At 47.9% G+C, this 20,254-nt stretch overlaps 8 protein-coding genes across 8 annotated transcripts; 4 read left to right on the plus strand and 4 right to left on the minus strand.

The window, feature by feature from the left end:
* Positions 1–1,527: 1,527 nt before the first annotated feature.
* On the plus strand, positions 1,528–1,819 carry N7533_003366 (uncharacterized protein; the record flags this gene model as incomplete). The annotated part of the gene is given in 2 exon segments (XM_057100016.1): positions 1,528–1,623; positions 1,643–1,819. The coding sequence occupies 2 exon segments, from the start codon at positions 1,528–1,530 to the stop codon at positions 1,817–1,819; spliced, it is 273 nt and encodes a 90-aa protein (XP_056962704.1).
* Positions 1,820–3,338: 1,519 nt separating this feature from the next.
* N7533_003367 (uncharacterized protein) lies at positions 3,339–5,882 on the plus strand (the record flags this gene model as incomplete). Its single annotated transcript, XM_057100017.1, has 1 exon — positions 3,339–5,882. The coding sequence occupies one exon, from the start codon at positions 3,339–3,341 to the stop codon at positions 5,880–5,882; it is 2,544 nt and encodes an 847-aa protein (XP_056962705.1).
* Positions 5,883–6,283: 401 nt separating this feature from the next.
* Positions 6,284–6,790, minus strand: N7533_003368 (uncharacterized protein; the record flags this gene model as incomplete). Its single annotated transcript, XM_057100018.1, has 1 exon — positions 6,284–6,790. One exon carries the CDS (start codon positions 6,788–6,790, stop codon positions 6,284–6,286), a length of 507 nt encoding a protein of 168 aa, XP_056962706.1.
* Positions 6,791–8,578: 1,788 nt separating this feature from the next.
* N7533_003369 (alternative oxidase) lies at positions 8,579–9,558 on the minus strand (the record flags this gene model as incomplete). The annotated part of the gene is made up of 3 exons (XM_057100019.1): positions 8,579–9,059; positions 9,142–9,389; positions 9,460–9,558. 3 exons carry the CDS (start codon positions 9,556–9,558, stop codon positions 8,579–8,581), a joined length of 828 nt encoding a protein of 275 aa, XP_056962707.1.
* A 1,339-nt stretch (positions 9,559–10,897) lies between these two features.
* N7533_003370 (uncharacterized protein) lies at positions 10,898–11,820 on the minus strand (the record flags this gene model as incomplete). Its single annotated transcript, XM_057100020.1, has 2 exons — positions 10,898–11,467; positions 11,539–11,820. The coding sequence occupies 2 exons, from the start codon at positions 11,818–11,820 to the stop codon at positions 10,898–10,900; spliced, it is 852 nt and encodes a 283-aa protein (XP_056962708.1).
* Positions 11,821–15,387: 3,567 nt separating this feature from the next.
* N7533_003371 (uncharacterized protein) lies at positions 15,388–16,922 on the plus strand (the record flags this gene model as incomplete). Its single annotated transcript, XM_057100021.1, has 3 exons — positions 15,388–16,101; positions 16,164–16,244; positions 16,308–16,922. 3 exons carry the CDS (start codon positions 15,388–15,390, stop codon positions 16,920–16,922), a joined length of 1,410 nt encoding a protein of 469 aa, XP_056962709.1.
* A 415-nt stretch (positions 16,923–17,337) lies between these two features.
* Positions 17,338–17,880, minus strand: N7533_003372 (uncharacterized protein; the record flags this gene model as incomplete). Its single annotated transcript, XM_057100022.1, has 1 exon — positions 17,338–17,880. One exon carries the CDS (start codon positions 17,878–17,880, stop codon positions 17,338–17,340), a length of 543 nt encoding a protein of 180 aa, XP_056962710.1.
* Positions 17,881–18,513: 633 nt separating this feature from the next.
* On the plus strand, positions 18,514–20,170 carry N7533_003373 (Zn(II)2Cys6 transcription factor domain-containing protein; the record flags this gene model as incomplete). Its single annotated transcript, XM_057100023.1, has 4 exons — positions 18,514–18,570; positions 18,631–19,125; positions 19,191–19,325; positions 19,415–20,170. 4 exons carry the CDS (start codon positions 18,514–18,516, stop codon positions 20,168–20,170), a joined length of 1,443 nt encoding a protein of 480 aa, XP_056962711.1.
* Between the last annotated feature and the right edge of the window lie 84 nt (positions 20,171–20,254).

A 20,254-nucleotide genomic window follows, 5' to 3' on the forward strand; every position in this document is an offset into this window, starting at 1 on the left:
ACACTTGAATGGCTGTTATACTGACGACGCAACACCGATCGCAGAATTCATCAGTAAGCTTCTACTATAATTGCACTATTTAATTGGTCTGCCCTTTATGAAAATAATTCCATGTCCACTCGCTGACGACTGATCGGGGTAAATTCATTTCTTGTGGGTGTATTTATTATTTGGTAATCTAAGCCCTCTTCAAGCTGGAAAAATTAACTAAAGATTGATCAACTTTCGTTCAATTATAGTGATTATCGTTATCCAAAGATCTCCTATGCCCAGGTGAGTGTTTAAGTTCTAAATTTTTGAAGTTGATGTCAAACTCTTTCAATATATATATGGTGATGTATACTTGTCAAAAAGTACCTCCATATTCTTCCTAATCCGGAAATTTTAGCTCCGCCGCGGAGTCCCAGGCTCACCCTTTCCGTCCTGATGAGCATCATGTTAATTTACCACTACTCCATGCCACACTATCCCATACCAAATGAATAAAAGCATACTTCCTACTCCTTATACTATCATACACCCAAGCTCACCAAGCCTCCGTTCGACCCTCATGATTCACTTCGGCCCCACATTCCGACCCACCAAGAACTGGGAACTTCCTATAGCAACGCGCAAGGAAGAAATTTCAAGTGATCGACGCCTATTCTACGGACAATCTGTTGGGGATACCTTACGGAGCAGTCTATGAATCTGTCGATAATTGAAGAATGGCGCTGTTCCTGGCGCAAGGCCGACGCGATGTGGTTCCTATTCCTGTTCCTGCAGCACAATCGGGACCACCTGGGCTGTCCCCTGCAGCGTGATGAGTACAGTATGTTTTGTTTTTCTTCGCGTTTCACAAGGTCTGAGAATCGCGCGTTTTCCATGCATTATTTGCTGTTGTCTACTCCGTACTATGTAGTACTGTACTACTTTTTTTTCTAAATAATTGTCTCCCGCAAGGAAAGACGCAGATTTGAGGTGGAAAATTATCGCGCCTCATTTACGCCCCCACCCTGCCCAGCTGGGCATTGGAAATCTGCCAACGGAGTACGGAGAAGCTCCGGAACAAAAAAGCATTGGCAGTGGCTGAAAAACAGGGTGCGACAATATGAGACGAACTGGTTCGAGTTGAAGGATTTTTGGGGCTTTGGCCGAGACTTTTGTAGAGCCGCTATGAGTAGTACGAGTATTGTGTCGCGACATGGACGCCGTACTCCGAGCTTCGTGCCTGAGTCTTATCTTGTTAGATTAGACAAGCAATGGGTCTGGACGTCTTCCCCTTTTCTTGTTTTTATTGAGCCTACTAATGGCCCACCTAGGCATGTGGAGACCGCCTTTGTGGATGCAAGATTGGAAGAAATCGGCCGTCATGCAGCTCATTTGGGACTGGTCAGTGTCGGGCGATAGTGATAGCTCATGTCGGGCATCCGATCTCATTTGGCGGAGAGCTGCGGTCTGGGCACACAGGCCAAGAAGGATCTTGGGGGCAAAAACGCGATCGTTTAGATCTTAGTGCTACCTTCGTAGTGCTACCTTCGGTTACGGATGGACTATGAGGGACTTTGCGATGTGGGATATGACGAATGTTGCAAGGCAAAGGCCAAGAATCACGAGCGTACCGAGTACTCGATCCCATTGAAAGTATATGCTATGCCCATAGCGAGATGAGCAGGGCGATGATGGGGCAATTCTTCAATTTAAGGTCGTTTCAACGATCGACGAGAAGATTGGCCTGGATGAAAATGAAGCAACTAGAGCTAGAGCATGGGAGAAGGAAAAAGGAGATGCACAATGGAGCGATGGCTCGTGCACTGAAAATCCTGCTGGCGTCACTTGACGAGATCCTTCCGCACCTCGCCTATGTAAATATGTCAGCGGCGGTTGATTTTTCCTCGTTTACAGTTTACAGTTTAGCCTCGTGGGAAGTAAGGTAAGACATCGCGAGCGACAGTGAAATGGGGACTCGGGGTGGCTTGAATTTCCGCCATGACGCCATTTAGTCGATTGGCAGAGAGAAGGGAAATAAGGATGGACATGTCTTATGAGTCCTGCACGACCGGGGAATATCCAGAGCCAATGAGAATCATCGTGACCAACGGGAAACAATGACTGACTCAATCATTGCAAAGGAAGGAAAAATGTCTTCAAACGGCTCGGGTTTGCAGCGCCACTCGCGGAGGCGGAGTCTAAGCTGTCGCCGATCAATTGGGATCCGTTATGGGATCCCGTTATGGGGAATCGATTATGGGGATCGATTATGGGCTCCGGGGATTTTCGAAAATAAATTAAAAAATCATGTGGAAGAGGAGAAGAGCGAGGCTCAATTTCCCGAGCCATTTGCATATTGCATCAGGGACTGTTCCTGGGCTTACAAGCTCTCAGTCAGCTCGTTCCTCTGGAATTCAGTCATTCTGTGTTCCTGGGGAAATGATCATCGCAAGTTACATTAGCCCGTATAATGGGCGTATTCATTTACCAATCATCGTGTAGAATTATCAATAATTCCCCACATTTCGTGGGTGGTCCGGGGTAGGTCACCTTTCCTATTTGGGCGCTTTGACCGAACCCCCTCATTTTGTTCACTCTGTTCATTTTGCTTGACCAGGTTCTGCTTAACTTTTGGTGGAGTCAATCCCCGCCTTTGTTGGCGATTTGAGCTCGTTTAGGGTTAGGTGAATGCCCACATCGCGCTCGGAACCCCATGGGCAGCCGGCTTGGATTGCAAATTTAATCAATTCTTGACCGAACCAAGAGCATGTGAACGGTTCTTGCAGTGGGCGTTCGCCATAGTTGACGGCCCTGACCCTGCAGACAAGCCTCGGGTCCCATAATCAAGGGTCTCCATGCGCCTTCAAGCCCCTCTCCCTTCCTACGGAGTAGAGGAGGCGAGAAAAAGCACAGGTCTGCGATGGGCACGGTCTCAAGCACGACAGACGGCACCGGCCAGCCGTGATGTCAGGCATGGAGTCGGCATCAAGCAGCACTAGCGATGTGATCGGAGCGACATTTACCCCATCACATGGTAGTATGGAAGCCGGTCTACTTTCTCTGCCTCGGTGATGCTCCACTTGCCCCAGTTCTCCGTCTCCATCTCATCCACCGAGGCCGCCAAAGTCTAGTGCGATGACCCGTGGAAGATTGTTTCCTAAAATGAGACCCCTCGAGGTCGATCATCGGGGATGTCCAAAAAAAAATAAAGACCTGGCTCGACCCGAACTATATCCCCCCCCTTTTCTTGTCTCCAGGCTCTTCCTCCATCTCGCGCGGCTCCTTTTTAATCCCCTGCCGACCCGAGACGAAGGCCCTGTTGAGCGGAATTCACGACAAGTTTACGACAAGCCCGCCCAATCGTCAATATGCGTTTCATTCCCGTCATTGCGACGGCGCTGCTCGCCATCTCCAATGTTACTGGAGCCTCGCCTGCAGCTTCCAGTGGCGCTGCGGAAACCTCCGTAGCTGTTGCTGCCGATACTGCTAACACGAACAATGCGAATAGCGCCAACAGCAATGATGCTGCTAAGACTGCCGTGGTGAACGCCCCGCAAGCCGCTGCTACTACTCAGGCTGCGACACAAAACACCGACAACTCAGAGGAGAATGATGCTGCCGCCTCGGCTGATACGGCGAAAGCTAACACGGCCGATGCCAACACGGCTAACGCCAATACGGCCAACGCCAATACGGCCAACGCAAACACGGCTGCCAACATCGTCGACACTCTTCTGGGCAACACAGCGACAGCCAAGGCTGATACCGCGACGGCTGCTGCTGCGAAGGCCACCAACACCGCTTCGGCCCAGGAGACTGCTTCCACTGGTTCCTCTACCAAGTCTGACACATCCAGCAGCACCTCCAGCTCCACCAATGGCCTCGAGTCTCTTCTCAGTGGTCTCACTGGAAGCGGTGGCGCTCTCTCTGGTCTCACCTCGCTCGGTGATGATCTCGAGAGCCTTCTGAAGGGCATTACGGGTCTGCTCAACCCTAACCTGTTGAGTGAGATCGAGGATACCTTCAAGTATCTCTCCACCTCATTGGCTCCCCCTGTTGACACCAACATTCGGGTTCTTCTGTCCAATGACAACACCCAGGCACTGGGTACGCTAATCGGAAACGCCGGCAAGCTGCTGAACGACAAGAACACCGCGACTCTGTCCAGCATTCTTAGCAAGGCCGACAACCTGCTGTCTGATAACAACCTCAACAACCTCCAGAAGCTGCTCAACAACATTGACAAGGTTAACGACCTGGTTGTCAATGCCGACAGCCTGCTCAGCAAGGAGAATGTCAACAACATTGAGGGTCTTCTCAGCAAGGCCTCCAAGCTTCTCACTGACAAGACTGTCAATGCCCTGGAGACTCTCCTCAGTGGTGTTGTCGACATTCTGCCTCAGCTCAAGAGCTTCTTGACCCCCGCCACTTTCAGCAAGATCAACACTCTGTTGACCAACAGTGGCAAGTTGCTCACCAAGTCTTTCATCAACAAGACCAACTCGCTTATCGATGCCGCTTCGGATCTTCTCACCCCGGCTACCAGCAAGGCCCTCAAGGATCTCCTGAACCAGGTCACCCCGCTGCTGCCCGAGATCAAGAAGCTCTTGACTACCGAGACCCTGAACGAGATCCAAAATCTCCTGTCCAGCGGAAACAAGCTGCTTACCGATTCTTTCATCAAGAAGACCAACTCTCTTATCGATGCTGCTTCGGATCTTCTTACTCCCGCCACCAGCAATGCTCTCAAGGAGCTCCTGAACCAGGTCACTCCTCTGCTGCCCCAGCTGAAGAAGCTCCTGACCACTCAGACCCTGAACGAGATTTCGAACCTTCTGGGCAACGCCAACCAGCTGCTTACCACCGCTTTTATCAAGAAGACCAACTCTCTCATCGATGCTGCTTCGGATCTTCTTACCCCGGCTACCAGCAAGGCTCTCAAGGACCTCTTGAACCAGGTCACTCCTCTGCTACCTACGCTGAAGAAGCTGCTCACCCAGCAGACTCTGGACGAGCTCCAGTCGCTGCTGTCTCACGGAAACAGCCTGCTCACCGACGACTTCGTCAAGGAAACCAAGAGCCTCATTGCTGGTGCTTCTGGTCTCCTGACCAAGAAGACTACCGATGCTCTTACCACCCTGCTCGACGCTGTTGTGCCGCTGGTTCCAACCCTGAAGGGCTTCCTGACCAAGGAGACCTTCAACGAGCTGTCCACTCTGCTGAACAACGGCAACGACCTGCTGACTGCCAGCTTCGTCAACGAGACCAAGTCTCTGGTTGGAAACGCCGACGAGCTTCTGACCCCCGACCTGGTCTCCGGTCTCAAGGAGATCCTCGGCGAGGTTACTCCTCTGCTGCCCGAGCTGAAGAAGCTGCTCAAGCCATCTACCATCTCGGCCATCAGCAGCCTGCTGATGAACGCCAACGACCTCCTCGACGCCACCTTCGTGAACGAGACCCGCCACCTGATCGACGGCGCCGACGACTTGCTCTCGCCGTACGTTCTGGGTGGTCTCCACGAGCTGCTTAACGGTCTTGTTCCCGTCGTCCCCACTATCAAGAAGGACTTCCTGAACGAGACTACCCTCAACAACTTGACCTACCTCCTGGGCAACGGCACCACCCTCCTGACCCCGACGTTCGTCGCTGACACTAGCGACCTCATCACCGAGGCTGGAGAGCTGCTCACCCCCGAGATGGTCAAGAGCCTGAAGGGTCTCCTGGGTAACCTTGAGGACTCGATGCCAGAGATCCAGAGCCTGCTGAAGCCCGAGAGCATCAAGAAGATTGAGACTCTCCTGGGTAACGGCGCGGATCTTCTGAGCAAGTCGTTCGTCAAGAATACCACTGACATCATTGCTGATGTTTCATCATTCCTTCCTCTGATTGAGGGTCTGTTGAACTCGCTGTAGTGATGTTAGACGTTTCTTTTTTGTTTTAAATGACCATCATGTGCATCCCGATGATTGGAAATTCGATATGAACTAATGCGCCTAATGATATCGTTATATTTAACGTCATTACTTATATTTATACAACGTTACTCAATGATCTTTGTTCACGTACTAGTAGATCGTATTTTATTTCCCAAGGTTAGTATCATGATACTAGAGTACTTACAAAGTTTGAGAACTTCAAGTACCCAGTACCTCTACTAGTAGTCCTCCGTGCTAGTAATAGTGAGGCAACAATGGGCTCGGCGAATTCAATTCATTTAGTCCGATATTTAACCTTATTTTTACCCCGCTGAAGATCTCCCATAGATGAACTTAATCTCAGCAACCCCGATACATTCGATCGAAACCCTCCACCCCTAAAGACCACTTTCAAGCTCCTTCTCAGCGATACTAAGCATGCATCTCTCCACCTCCATCGCAATCTCTTGTCTTCCAAGCAACCGAAGCACGTCGCCCGATGTTTTCTTCGCCCTACGCGCCAGTATCTCAAGTTCGTCGGAAAAGGCATTCTCGGCATCCACCTCACCACACCGTGCACTAAAATTGTCCTCGAGATACTGCGCTGCATCGATAAATTGGCCGTACACGCCTTGCAATTGTTGTAATTCGGCTAGCACTCGCTTGAGGGCGGAGACTGTTTCTTGTACAAACACGACATGTATGGAGCGGTTGATTGCGAGTTGTAGTGGATCGACACTGGCTGCCAAAGTGCGTTTCTTGCTTCGATATGTCTGTTTTGCTGGGCATTTCCTCTTTGCGGGTTTGGGAGGAGGGGTCTTTCTCGTTGGGGTGCTGGTTTCTGGACGGTGGCTATTGCTCTTGGGTATTGGGGTCGAGCTTTTGGGTTCTCGGCGTGGAGACATTTTGACGGGAGGCAGGAATGTCAACTAGTAACCCCAGAGTTAGGAACCATCAAAGCTCAGTCTTGGAGAGTTGAAATCACGATATTTGGTGAATTAGAGGGAGAATCCGAGTTATTGGGGAGTGCTGGTGGAACCGAATCGAGAGAGGTGGATGTAGGACTAGCAGTGCCGCTGGGTTCGATGTTTGGAACTCGGGCTGCGCGAAGGAATCTTCGGACCGAGTTTGCGAATATTATCTTTTCTGGCGTTCTGTGCTTTCGCATGAGCAAAGTTCACCTTGAAAGTGGCGATAGGATGTGAAGAGAGGTGTACAGAGTGAGAGGCAACAACGGAGGAAGGCATTGGTGGCTGCCTGAGGCATTCCAGTATCAAAATAGCCTCACAACAGTATTGCATCTTAGGACGGCAGGTGTTGAAATAGAACTTTCCAAGGATATTTACATCAAGCTACCGACTACAAGGAGCGCTACCTTGAAAGATATTCCCTGCATCCCATCCAAATATCAACAAGAAGTCTAAGCTCGAGTTCTGCATCCACCCCTCGCCCGTATTTCTCCTGCTGTCGTCGAGCCTTACAACGCTGTTCTCTCCACCCATAGCACCATTGACAACTTCGACTGTACTTTCTGGTCGACAATGAGGCCGTGTGATATCTGCTGTCACAATCTGGATATCCCCCGCCCCAGCTTCGACCACCTGAACTGCCTCATTGCTCAGGTTGTCAGCTCCATCACCTCCAGTCTGCGCTTCAACGGTGTCCTGAATGTCTACCTGAACAAGTTCTTAAGTTTGAGACTATTGTTCGGTGGTAAAGAACACTCTCTCAGACAATCTGCTCCGCTTTCCATAATGTTTGCCTTTGAGCAGCCCAGTGTTCGGAACACAAACATCAAATCGAATCGAATACAAATTGAAGGCTGTCCAGAAGGCTATGTTCAATTTCTACCATTTACATTGAGAATTTGCGAGTTCTCACACCCACAGCTTCAATTTCCGATCTTGATTTTCAAGTCTTTGAGGTCCAAAAACCACAAACTCCACACCCATGGATTCTATCTCCTTTGTTGACCTCCGAGAGATTCCGAGACACTTCCATTGGTTGGATGAGCTGAATTACAAGAGAATAAAGAGGACGGGTATCAGGAAAGTATGTCCGGAAATTTCCGATATGGATTCTTTTTTGTTTTTTCATCTGCCATGCTATGTGATGTCTAACACTGCTTCTCATAGGGCATAACCCACCACGTCCCCTTTGTTCGCCATCTCGTTGCTGGTTTTCCCGAGGGTAATGTTGCCTGTCGTCGCTTGAGAAGAAGCACCTCACTAGGAATAATTGATTGTGAGCTGTTTTCAGTGAATTCAAATTAATTTAGTCACATGATTTACTCATATATTGGCCTTTGTTGACCATATTTATGTATATTATTCTGGACTGCTTCAAGCTTGGAACAATATTATCAGAAATGAATCTTCAATACAACCCAGGTAATAGACCAGATAATCATTCACCCTTGTTTTTCACATACACAAACAGTTGTCCCGGAGGCCAAAGAGCCTGGATTGTGTTCATGTTCGATATTAGTGTCCAAGCGATGAGCCCTCCGCAGCTTGAGCACACTCAAAATATCCTGCATTCACGATTTCAATACCATCATCGATCAGCTCACCCATAATTTCGAAACCTAAAAACCTGAAGCAGGTGGCAAAGGAAATCCAATATATCTTTTGAGCGTTCTAATTAGTCTAACACAAAGCAGTCACAACCTTCTATAATTATGTCTCTATCACTCAATTCTTCACTTGTCCATTTTGCTGGAGAGTGGGCAGTCCAATATCAATCTTGGGTTTCGCTGCGAAGGGATTTGGGTCGGTTTGGTTCAAGTTCCCAAGTGTATGGTTGACATCACGATGATTGGCCTCATCGGCTCGAACATAGAGCAAAAGCGACCGCATGCAGCGATTATTCTCCGGCATTTGCCAATACTTGATTGCCATCTCTGGTGCTTCAAGTTTCTCCCACAGAGGAAGATGTCCATCATCGAAATCCTTGATTGCCTTCGAGTAAGTTATGACGGCTTCCTCCTCGAGATATCCCACGAATCGGTGACAGATCTGCGGTGAAATCGAGTACGCGAGGGAAAAACCACTGAAGAATACCCATTGGGCACCAAGGACCATACAGCGCATAGTCCAAGTAGGTTCGGCTAATTTGAGGAACGTGAGAAGGTGCATTCTCTCGTTATAGGCCTCCTCGAGGAGTGTTTCGATCCTGCAGTGTGTTAGAACAGAATTTTTCTTGAGAAGGGGAGTCTCTCTTCCATCCGTGATCCCGCCTCATCATCCGAATAGACTTGAGATGACGGAGCATGCCTGCTACCATGCCAGGAACACCCGCCACGCTCTCCAGGAAGATAAATCTTGTGAGCCACTTTTGTTCGGTCATTGTGCGAGTCTTCGGGACAGACATGCTGATCGGTGAATATGATCCGTAACCTGTGACAAAGTCCATGCCCCAGCGAAGGACCTTGACTGTACTCAGGGCAACTCTATCTTGCCAGTTGGATGCCTTGCGATGGGCAGTTTGAACATCGACGATTTGCTTTTTTGTGTAGCTGCCCAAAGTAAATGAGTTAGAGAAGCAAGTGATCACGCAAGTAGTGTAGACTAACCTTGGATGCGTCCATGAGGACTTCTGAGCGAGATGTGTCGAAGTAGAATGTTGCCGAATTGCCAGGCTCAGGGACGTCGGTATGACCAGGCCTTTGCATCTGGATAAAGAATTTGGTTGAGCTCTTATTGAGAGACCAAGCGGTCGCATTATTTGACTCATATTTGAATATTGTAGTAATTTTGGTGTTCAATTTATGGTAAAGACCCACGAGTGTGCCACTTGAATTGAATAAAAAAAATGAAACTGATCAGGACTTCGGAAGACTTGTGTTATTTAATCGAGAGATGTAAACAATGCGATCGGAAATAGTGATTCTTATACTTCAAACGGTTCTGCCTCCTACAACGCACAATGTAGAATGTTCCTCGAAGATGTGTCATAGTATCGTTGAGAATGGCTGTTCTATGATGTGCACTGTAGTTCCCGTAATCGCCTCAGCAAAACAACCCGGTGCGATAATTGCGCGTTTCTAGGAACCTTAATCCCCCCGATTTGATCCGAAATATCAATACGATGCAGAACCAATGGGTCAGACGAATCTTATCTAGAATTCGAGACTCCATGTCGGGGGATCGCTGTTGTCTAGAATTGAAAGCCGAGGTTAAATGGGGACTTTCATTGGTTTAATTTTCGCAAGAACCGGCCCGGGACTGTACCAGTAGCAGATTGAGTCATACTAAAGGTACAGTTTAGAACTCCTAAGCTGAAATTTAGCAAATCTAAGTCGATAATACTGGGCAGTTGTAGATACATGTACATAAAATGCGAACCTGAACACATCGTAGTAGGTCATGGTAAAAAAATACATGCTCAGGTCTAGTTGAATAGCAGCTTTGACTCGGCGCTTTGGGATACGATATCTTCCCACCCCGGCAATTCCATTCCATCATCGGGAGTCTTTGCTCAAAACTTAAGACCTATCCTCGTCAGATATTTTCGGAGTCGTATGAGAGTAGATCCATCGTCACCCATCGGCCATTCCTATCATGTGATCCATGATTAGGGGTTCGAGAGTACTTTGGGAAATTTCAAAACCATCCATAGAAACCCATGGCGAAGCCTTCTCATGTAACAAAATGAGGGGAGATGGGACGTGGCGAGGAACGTATGTCAGTGGTCACTTCGGCCTTTGAACTGGGTAGAGCCGATACTTTTTGGCGCGCATTTCTCCTGGCCCTGGAATCTTGACAATGTCAATGATGCGCCTCCAGACGAACGGTCATTTGGAAAAAGAAAATCATATCAGAACACACTTGGGAGGTGGCCCCAGCGAATAAATAATGAGTGGTATGAAAATGATGAAATGGAAGGAGACATGGCTTTACCAGAGCTTTTAACGTGAGAATAAAAATGACCGATGGGCTTTGAATGACAATATAACCTGAGTATCAAACGAGAAAATCTCACATCGTTACAATGATGGGAAGAATGATTCTTCACCCTCCATATGTCATATATTGCGACCCGGAGTTGTCGGGTAATTCGTGCATGTCCGAGTCGGTAGCCGGCTTCTCATGAAAGGAGTTGGGGGCCTCGAGCTCTCGTGGATTTTGTGACACCATCAATACCGATGAGGATGTGTTTCCAGATGGGATATTATCCTTATTTTTTCCCCGTCGTCGAAGGAAAAATGCCAGTAGTCCGATTAATGCAATAGCGCCCGCTGAAACTCCAACGCCCACGCCTGCTTTCGCGCCAATTGAAAGGCCCGGAGAATCCGGCTCCGACGATGACTTCGGTGTCGAGGTTAAGGTCGAATTCGAGGTTGAAGCTGTGGTTGAGGTAGAGTATGAGGTCGATTGGGTCGTTGTGTTGGCTGTAGAGGTAGAAGCAATGGTGGAGGTGGATGTAGACGTGGCGGCGTAGATGTTGATTGTGGGGACAATCACTTCGTCTGCTGTACCGCAGCAACTTGTTGAATTACCGCAGCACCATTTTTCGGCGTTTTTCGAGCCACCGCAAGGGGTTATTTGAGAGTTCCCATGGATGTCGACGATGCTCTCGCTCTGGAAATAAATTTGCTTGTTAGATTGTTCAATATCAAGGGCGTTCAGAAGAATATTAGTATACTACTCACATCACAAACTTTCAAACAACCCGATTCAGGCCATGATGGCGTAGAGCACGTATCGCGGTAGTAGATGCTCTCACTCTGATCGACTTGAACTTCGCAGAGGCCATTGGGGAGGCAAAGGTCAGTCTGACCACAGCACATGCTCGCCGTGTTATCCAAAGAAACACATTTCCTTCCATTATCGGGAGACTGGGTGCCGTTGGGCGAGAAGCAGCCATAGCCCGCACCCACTGAGGCGAGCGACAGTAGCTCAAAAATCATTAAAAGAGAATGAGATGGCTGCATTCTGCCGTGATGATGCACTGCGAAATCCCAGTCAGACACGTTGAGCGAGGAGAGTGAAAGTATTTGGAGACTCACCGGCGAAGCCCTGGAGTGTTACCTTCCGGGGCCCCTAATTTGCCAGATGGGGGCCAATTTCATATTCCACTGATTGGCGCTATGTTATGCTTGAGGCTGGGAAACTTGCAGAAACGGGGCATTTCAAAAATGATAGTGGGTATTGACTTTCAAAGACTGAACACCCGATGCCTAGCATCCTGAAACTACCCAAATATGTGTGCAAAAGTCTGAGAAGCGAAGAAAGCCGGTTACATCTAGGAGTTTTGTTATTCAGGGTAAACTGTCAGAATTGCTGGAGTCCAGGTAAGGGACCAGGTCGCCTGGGGAAGGGCTGATAGTCCGTGCTCCCCTTTATCCTGGGCCCAGCTATGACGCCCATTGCGGCGCCAGTAATACGTTTAATGCAATTTCCCGTTAGCTATGCCCCACTACATAAAATCCCATTCTATTATCCAATGCTCCGTCCTCTGTGCACATGTACAGACGGTGTTACTACTACGTAACAACCGCATTGGCGCGGATTAATGCAGATAATGGTTTGTGAGAATCTCGGCATAGTATATCGTCCAGTGAGAATTTTCGAAGAGCTATGTTGCTTTCAAGTTCGTGATGATCTCAGCCGGCAGAGAACGCCGCTTTGGCGATGTTTTGGTTAAAGGGGGCGGGGCGGAAGGAGGGATGATTCCCTGTCAGCTTCTCGGTATTTGCTGGTAATGGCCCCCATATGGTACTTTCGCAGCAAAACTATGAGCCCAACTAAATCATGGCTGACAGCACGTGGTGCCTCATACCGCATATTGACCAATTGTGATATTTCTTTACTTCGCGCCCTGTGGGTACGTTCTCCGCAACAAATGGTATGCAAAGGGCACATTATTTGACCTTGTCGGAGGCACAATACTAGCAGGAACTACGGAGTAGACGAGGAGGAGATGATGATATGGATGGGAGAGAGAGAAGCCATCAGAAGGCAGGCACGCGCCCTGGAATGCCTGAGGATGGGTGCCTAGGCACCAGTCCTCAACAGACCTCAGGCCACTTTCTACTCCGTATCTCTCAATAGATTAGTCGCGGTCACATGGACCATCAATCTATTCGTATAGGCAGAACACCGAAAGGACCACCTGCATTACAACACATTTGCCAACGAAGCTTAGTGTTGGCCATTTATGCCTCAGGCACCAATATTGCCTTCCTCAACTGCGCCCTCTTCGCTCCTAGCCATCTCATCATTCGCATGAACAGTCACTATCTATTTCCTAGCTTCTGTCAGTTGATCCTAAGAATTCTTTCAATGGTCACAAAGCCAAATCATTGTCACAAAATTGCCTTTCGTACTACCGCGTGGGCAGATAACTTGAATGAATACCTACTGGTAATGAATGCCCAGGTGACTGGCAGTCTTGACCTCAAGTTGAAAGCGATGGGGCCAAACAAATGCATGGAGCCAAATCTATATATGGAGAGCCTGAGTCAGTCGCGGACTTCCTATCCTCACTTACCTTTCAACACTTAGTATTATTTTGATCTTTAATTCATTCATCCATCTAAATTATTGGAAAGATCCATGTCTCGGTTTCTGAATATCCCGCTCGAGCTTCGAGACCTCACCATCGACCTCGGGAACACGTGCTCTATGCTCCCAATAACCCGCCTTCGAATACTCTTGAACTAAGTGGAAAGCCATTTCATGATTCGGCATGCGTTCACGGTGGGGCCGGACTTTACACTCAGAATGACACGGCCAGCTTTTCAAAGTGCCTGCCTCTGCTTCTTCTGACCAAGCATCAAATTTCGGCGGAGACTCGCGCTGTCTATAGTTGCAAAACGCTAGACTACATTGTTTGTATTTCCGTCAAGGATGAGGTGGACCTTTTCCTGACTTGGCAGCCTGGGCCATTTCTTGAAACCCACATATCGACCCTCTATGCAAACGTGCAACTCTGGGGCCCCGTAAATGACGGACGCACTGTTCGTAGCCAACTTGGCTGCGGTGGGCGGCTGGGCTTTCACTGGTCCTTCTTTGCGGCCTTGCAGAGCTTTTTTTTTTTTTCGCTATTTGCCAGTCGGGGAATAGCCGCATCAAACAGGAAATGGGGTGCTCCGATTTCAAAACATTTTAAGATCGAGGCATGCTGATTGATACGCTCGTGATGGACTTTGAGTCTGCAGACCTGGATCTTACCTTCCCGCCAGATAATTTCACAACCAAACATTAGTTAGACCGTCATAATTTTTCTAACCAAAGAACTTCAAAAGAAATTTGGAACACATTCTCATCATATAAGCCGCGCCCCGAGTGGCTCTGTGAATACCTGAACCACCTGGGCAGTGGATGAACGACCTTCTTACGATGGACTATCATAAATCGCGCCACGGAATGGTTCTATGTGATCATATTGGAACTATCCAGATGCTAGTTGATGGAAGACAAACGGGTTCCCGGGATTGCGGTCCTCTAAGAACGAGTGATTACATAAATGAAGATAGTTTTAGCTACTCTGTATCAACAGCACACTACTAGGAGGACAAAGCAGATGTACGAAACTGGTGATGATATGAAGCGGAGAGAGAGACGAAGCTATCTAAGGCAGGGGCGGCCTGGACGCCTGAGGAGCCGGTACCTAGGCACCAGCCCTCAACAGCCTGTCAAGTTTAGATATGAAGAATTTCAAAGTGATGACTTCCAACATTCTTCAATAGTATCAAGTCACTGAAGAGCACAATTACCATCAGTGATGGTTCTCGAAACCCCACACTCTTAAAAAAACGCCCTAGGGGGTGAGTCAGTGAGCGTCTTCATATCGATGGAGGTTTTTTTTTCTTTTCCAAAGAAAATCCGGATCGGAGTATTGTATCGAAATCTTTAGTCGCAAGCTGCCCGCACATAGCCGTCTAAGTAAACCAGAGAAAATACCAACCAAAATTCTGGTTGGGCCAAGGTAAAGCAACAATGCCCATCTTTCCTTGGGTGTACATGCAGCATGTATGTACTTTAAACGTTGGCATACCTAGGCACTGCGACCGGTGAATTTACCCTTATCATCTTGGCATTACTACACCTTGATCTCGCCTCGGAATTTTATCTGCTACTCAAACGAGATTGGTACCGCTCACGATATAATAGTGCTTATTGATGTGAGTGGCGCCATCGAGAATTATCGCCTTCGAACCAGTCCAGAATCTCACCTGCGGTAAATCCTTCCTGTTTCGTTATCTTTATGGCATCCACTTTGCTGCGGGTTGAGTGGAGCAGTGGACAACATCTATCAGCCCGTGGGTGTGGGATGGAGGGGAAAATGATTAGGCGATGAAAAATTCGTTCAAGCCCACCACATTCACCGTTTTCTTCTCTCTTTCTATTTCATTTCGAGACGTTCATCGTCAGACCTCCCATCTGAACTGATTATCTGACCGTTTCATCGGCACTTTTTCACGACTTGTTTCGCAGAAACACGACTTCAAAAAATCTTTTTACGGAAAGGCTTGGCACCTTTCACAGCCCTAATAATGGGGTTTATCCCTTACTTGCGAATGCCGCCTCCATATATCCTGGCGTGCATGCTTTGCTCAGCCAATGGACTCCTTTTCGGCATGGATACTGGTGTGATCGGCCCAGTAACCGATATGAAAGATTTCAAATCTCAGTTTGGAGGTAGTCAAAATGCGACAATTCATGGTCTTATCGTCTCGTCCATTCTAATTCCTGCGGCTCTGTCTTCATTTTTCGCCGGGTATCTTGCCGATAAACTTGGTCGCCCCAAAGGCATCAGTATTGGCGTTTTCATTTTTGGCGTCGGAGCAGCCATCGAAGCTGCGGCCACGTCGTTGGGCATGTTCATAGGTGGCCGTGTGATTGAGGGACTGGGAGAAGGACTTTTCCTTGGTAACTTGGTTGTTTACATCTGTGAGATTTCGCCTACTAGCACTAGAGGGCCTTTGACGACAGGTCCCCAGCTGCTTATTACTTTGGGCCTTGTTACGGGATACTTCACTTGTTACGGAACATCAAATATCGCATCATCGCTCTCGTGGAGAACCCCGTGGATCATCCTTGCATCTCTATCTATGATTCTATCGGCTTGTTCCCTTATGTTTCTCCCGCCATCTCCTCGATGGCTAACTCTTCATGGTCACCAGGAAGAGGCAGATGCGGTGTGGAATATGCTTGGTGTTTCTCATGCGGAGCGTGAGAAAGTTGAACTTCAAGTTGCAGTGGAAGAAGTTCCGGCTGAAAACGATCAAACAGACAACAAGGAAACTCATCAATTATTCGAGTTTTTCAGAAAGATGTCCGGGGTCGCACTGCCCTTGCAGTCTTCCTAATGGGCGTTCAGCAGCTCAGCGGCATTGATGGTGTCTTATATGTAGGTTGAAACTCGAAGGCTTTCTCTGCCTACTATTTCATCCCATGCTAACTTTACGTTCAGTACGCCCCTCTTCTCTTCCAGCAGGCTGGCCTTGAATCCTCCGAAGCTAGTTTTCTCGCGTCTGGTGTCTCGGCACTGGTCATCTTCGCCGTCACTATCCCTGGTTTGATCTACTGTGACAAATGGGGAAGGCGACACAGTATCATCTATGGTGGCTTTGGGCTTGCTCTCGTTATGTTTCTTATTGGCGGTCTGTACGCTGGGAATGCTGTTCATGCTACCTTTGGTGCAGGACGCTGGGTTGTTATCGTTTGCATCTACATTTTCGCAGTCATATATTCCTTGACTTGGGCAGTTTCGGTCAAGGTCTACAGTGCTGAGATACAGCCTCAGCGAACCCGTGCCTCCGCTACAACACTAGCTCATTCAAGCAACTGGATATTCAACTTCTTGGTTGCTTTGGTCACTCCTGTCCTATTATCCAAAAGCAACTGTGGTGCCTACTTCATGTTTGGAGGATGTTCCGTCATTGGCGCAGCTGTCGCTGCCATATTTATGATTGAAACCAAGGGTCGATCTTTCAATGAGATCGAGGAGGATTTCAAACACCGAGCACCAGGCAAGAATGGTATATTCAGTGCTCTCCAACGAAAAAGCGAGAAGCAGGATCTGTGATTTGGAGGCCCGGAATGGGCATTCAACGCACACTTACGATTGATGACGACTTGATTACCATAGGATAGAACTCAGAGGGAATTGATGGAAGAGATAAATCGTAAATTGGATCCAATCAAGACATGTCTTAATTTGTTCTGTAATGATGCTCAAGCTTATGGACACGCCCCTAAGTTACCCGTGTATTGTTTCTACTCCAAAGTACCGAATAATTGCAGATATATTACTGGTATCCAGATAAGATCACTAATACTAGTACAATTTTTTAGATCTCAATAGTAAGACAAAATGAGCTATAGGTAAGCCAAATAATGGATTTGCGGGCAAAAAATCAAAAGTGATATCACACTCTCCCAGGCTCCCTCCATGCTAAAGCTGAACGCAAGCGTCTGTCTAGTCAAGTCTAGGGCATCAGTTATGCTCCTAGAACACCGCCCAATAATTCTCCGACCACTTCGGTCATCCCTTTGTTGAGGTTTATCGCCGTAATTCCGGAGATGAGTACTAATTCCATGAAGTATGGGTCGCCTTGAATAATTTCCAGCGTCTTTTCGCCCGACTTTCCCTTGCCGAACGTTGCAACTCGCCTGCCTGAACCGTCACGAAGTTCCATCTTACTTGACGAAAACATGTCTGGCTTCCATTTCATCTGACCCATCGTTGGGTGCTCGAATTTGCATTCCCCAGATCCTGATTGGCTCAGGCGCATCTCTAGAGGCTGTCCGCGGAGCGTTAAGTGGCATGTAGAATGGAATGATTTTGGAAAATTTCCATCGCCAATAATGTCAAAAGGGCCGGCTCCCCAGCCTGAAAAAGCAACAACATTAGGTTTCCGTTCTTTAGATGTTGTGATTGAAAATATCGGTGGTGCTTCGATGGGATATCCTGCCGGGTGGACCAAAGTCCTACTTGAATCCCACTTAGCCGGTCGAATTATAAAAGAAACGAAAGTTGTCATGTCGGAAGAGAAATTAAGAAAAAAGGGTTCATCCAAGGATTTACTGAATGAGTGAATAAAAAATGAGGGTTGCGACTGGTAAGCTTATTGCTTTTGAGTTCTACCGCACAGCTTTCTATCTGATCTGAGGATACCCCATTTTGGGGCCGGTTTGTCACATGTATGGCTGCGCCAGGCTTGGCTCTATTTTGGAAGCCTGAAAGCTGAGGCTTGGATCTTCCCAAAGGAGATACATGTCGCGCCGGGTGGGGAGATGCCTTGAAACGCGGGAAGTGCTCATTGGTTGTCGCTACGATGCCTCCATTGGCGGTTTATGATTGGAAGACATTTTGGGGCCGTTTCTACCGCCAAGCTTCAGCTCTCTCAACTTCACCTGTCAGCCAGCTATGTTTCTACAGCTAGGCTTGGCTTCTACGCTGTCAAATCTGCCTTATAATGTCTATTAATATTGCGTCATTGTCATACTTATTCCCTTTAAAATTATCCAAGGGTGCCGTGGACGCGTCTTGAAGGATTATAGTCACTGCAAAGCCGCCACTGCTGATCAATATCGTATCCATTTTTTTCTCTCTTTCATTTCTTCCCTTTCGCGTAAAACGTTGCGCCCGGACACCCCAGATTTCAAGAAAAAAAATGCCCGGTGTCCCATCTAGTAAGGGATGCGACGCCTGTCGCAAAATCAAGAAGAAGGTGACATAAGACCTAGTCAATGGCTTTACTATTGGAAGCCCAAGCTGATGCACAGACCAGTGCGATGAGCTTCAGCCTTGCTCTCGATGCCGTCGGCTGCAGATAATTTGTGTCGGCAGTGGCAAACAGCGATTTAAGTTCAAGCATGCCGATTCCAAATCAACCACTGGCCAAACGGCTGTCGGGAAGCGTCGGGTCGTTGTACCTTCAGTTAGAGCCGCAGCCAGTTTCCAAATCACGATGCATATTCCCGATAGCGAGCTAGCTTCATCTCTCATTGGAACACTCAAAATAACCGATATTCGATACGCACTGGAGTATTACGGCTACTTCTTGAAGGATATTCCGAGACGTCTGGGGAGCAGTGCCGCCCTTGATGCCGCTGTCAAAGCATTGGTCACTGCCTATCCATACTTTCACAGTAGAGATTTCCCGCCAGAAGTGCTTATGCACTATGGACGATCTCTCCGCTCCCTGAGAGATACTCTGGATGATGACATTGAAGCTCGATCGGTTAATACCCTGTGTGCGGTTTATCTCATCACTATTTGCCAGGTATATTGAAATTCTAAAATTTCCCATCTATCTTGAGGCACAGTCAATGCTAATTTAGTTTACAGAGCTGGCTTGGGAAATATGACGATCAACTGGCCAGCCATGGGGAAGCCATTGCTCATCTATTGAGAATGGCAGATTTCACTCAAATAAAAAGCAATTTTGAGCGAGACATCATAATCACATTGACCGTACCAGTGGTATGTAAAAGGACTGGCGTTTCAATTATCATATTTATTATTTTACCACGTTGAGGTGGCCAAACCGGTACTATGGCTAACCGATACAGATAATCGAAGCTATTGTCAATCCACGAATCAAGATGGAGCCGAAGTTCTTTCAATTAGTTTCCGACCTTAACGACAACACGCCGGTATCTTCTCAACGGAGTGAAATACCTAGGTCTTCGACGAAACTTCCCACGATCGCTAAATTTCCGGAATGGATCAGAAATCTTTCTCCGGGAGACCTACCTGAAATTGCGGCGGCCTACTTGCGGATTCGAAATGACTCCCAAAGAATGCGCGAATACCTTGATAATTGGCCTGTCTCGGGATATACAGTTATGTCTTCCCTTGTAGTGATGCAACGCTCGCGGTACCAAGCCGGATACGCTACCTTGATCACCTTGGGTCTTATGTTGAATACGCTCCTCCGTGTATTCCATCCGGACAACCTCATGTTATCTGCCGAAGCGGCTTTCTTCTGCGATGAGATCGTTCTTGAAGCCGAGCTTGCCTCTTGCTATCGACCACTTGGTGCCGCTTATATCGCATTGTGTCTCGTCGTTGCTTGGGCTGCAGCAGAAGACGCCTATCAGCTGGATCGCATTGACTCCATTTTGGCCGATTACCAATCTGATTTCAAGGAAATCAACTGGAAGGAGCGTGCCATGTGGCTGAGGAGACAATTTGGCAGTTATCAAAATATGGCGGGAGCAGAGGGGACTAGTAATCTCGGCTCTCCGGACAGCCCTCGGAAGCTTACAGCTAATGTTCAAGTTTCTGACGGCAATTCAAGCCCTGAGTCTTGTTGCATGATGTAATAACTTGCTATACTATCTGATCATATGTTGCAAACCAGGGGATATGATCCCAGTAGTGCTCTTAATGATATACTAGAACGTCAT

This window comes from Penicillium manginii, assembly GCF_028828005.1.
Source record: "Penicillium manginii strain IBT 31320 chromosome Unknown utg000003l:1.0-959480.0:1.0-959601.0, whole genome shotgun sequence".
Lineage (NCBI taxonomy): Eukaryota > Fungi > Ascomycota > Eurotiomycetes > Eurotiales > Aspergillaceae > Penicillium > Penicillium manginii.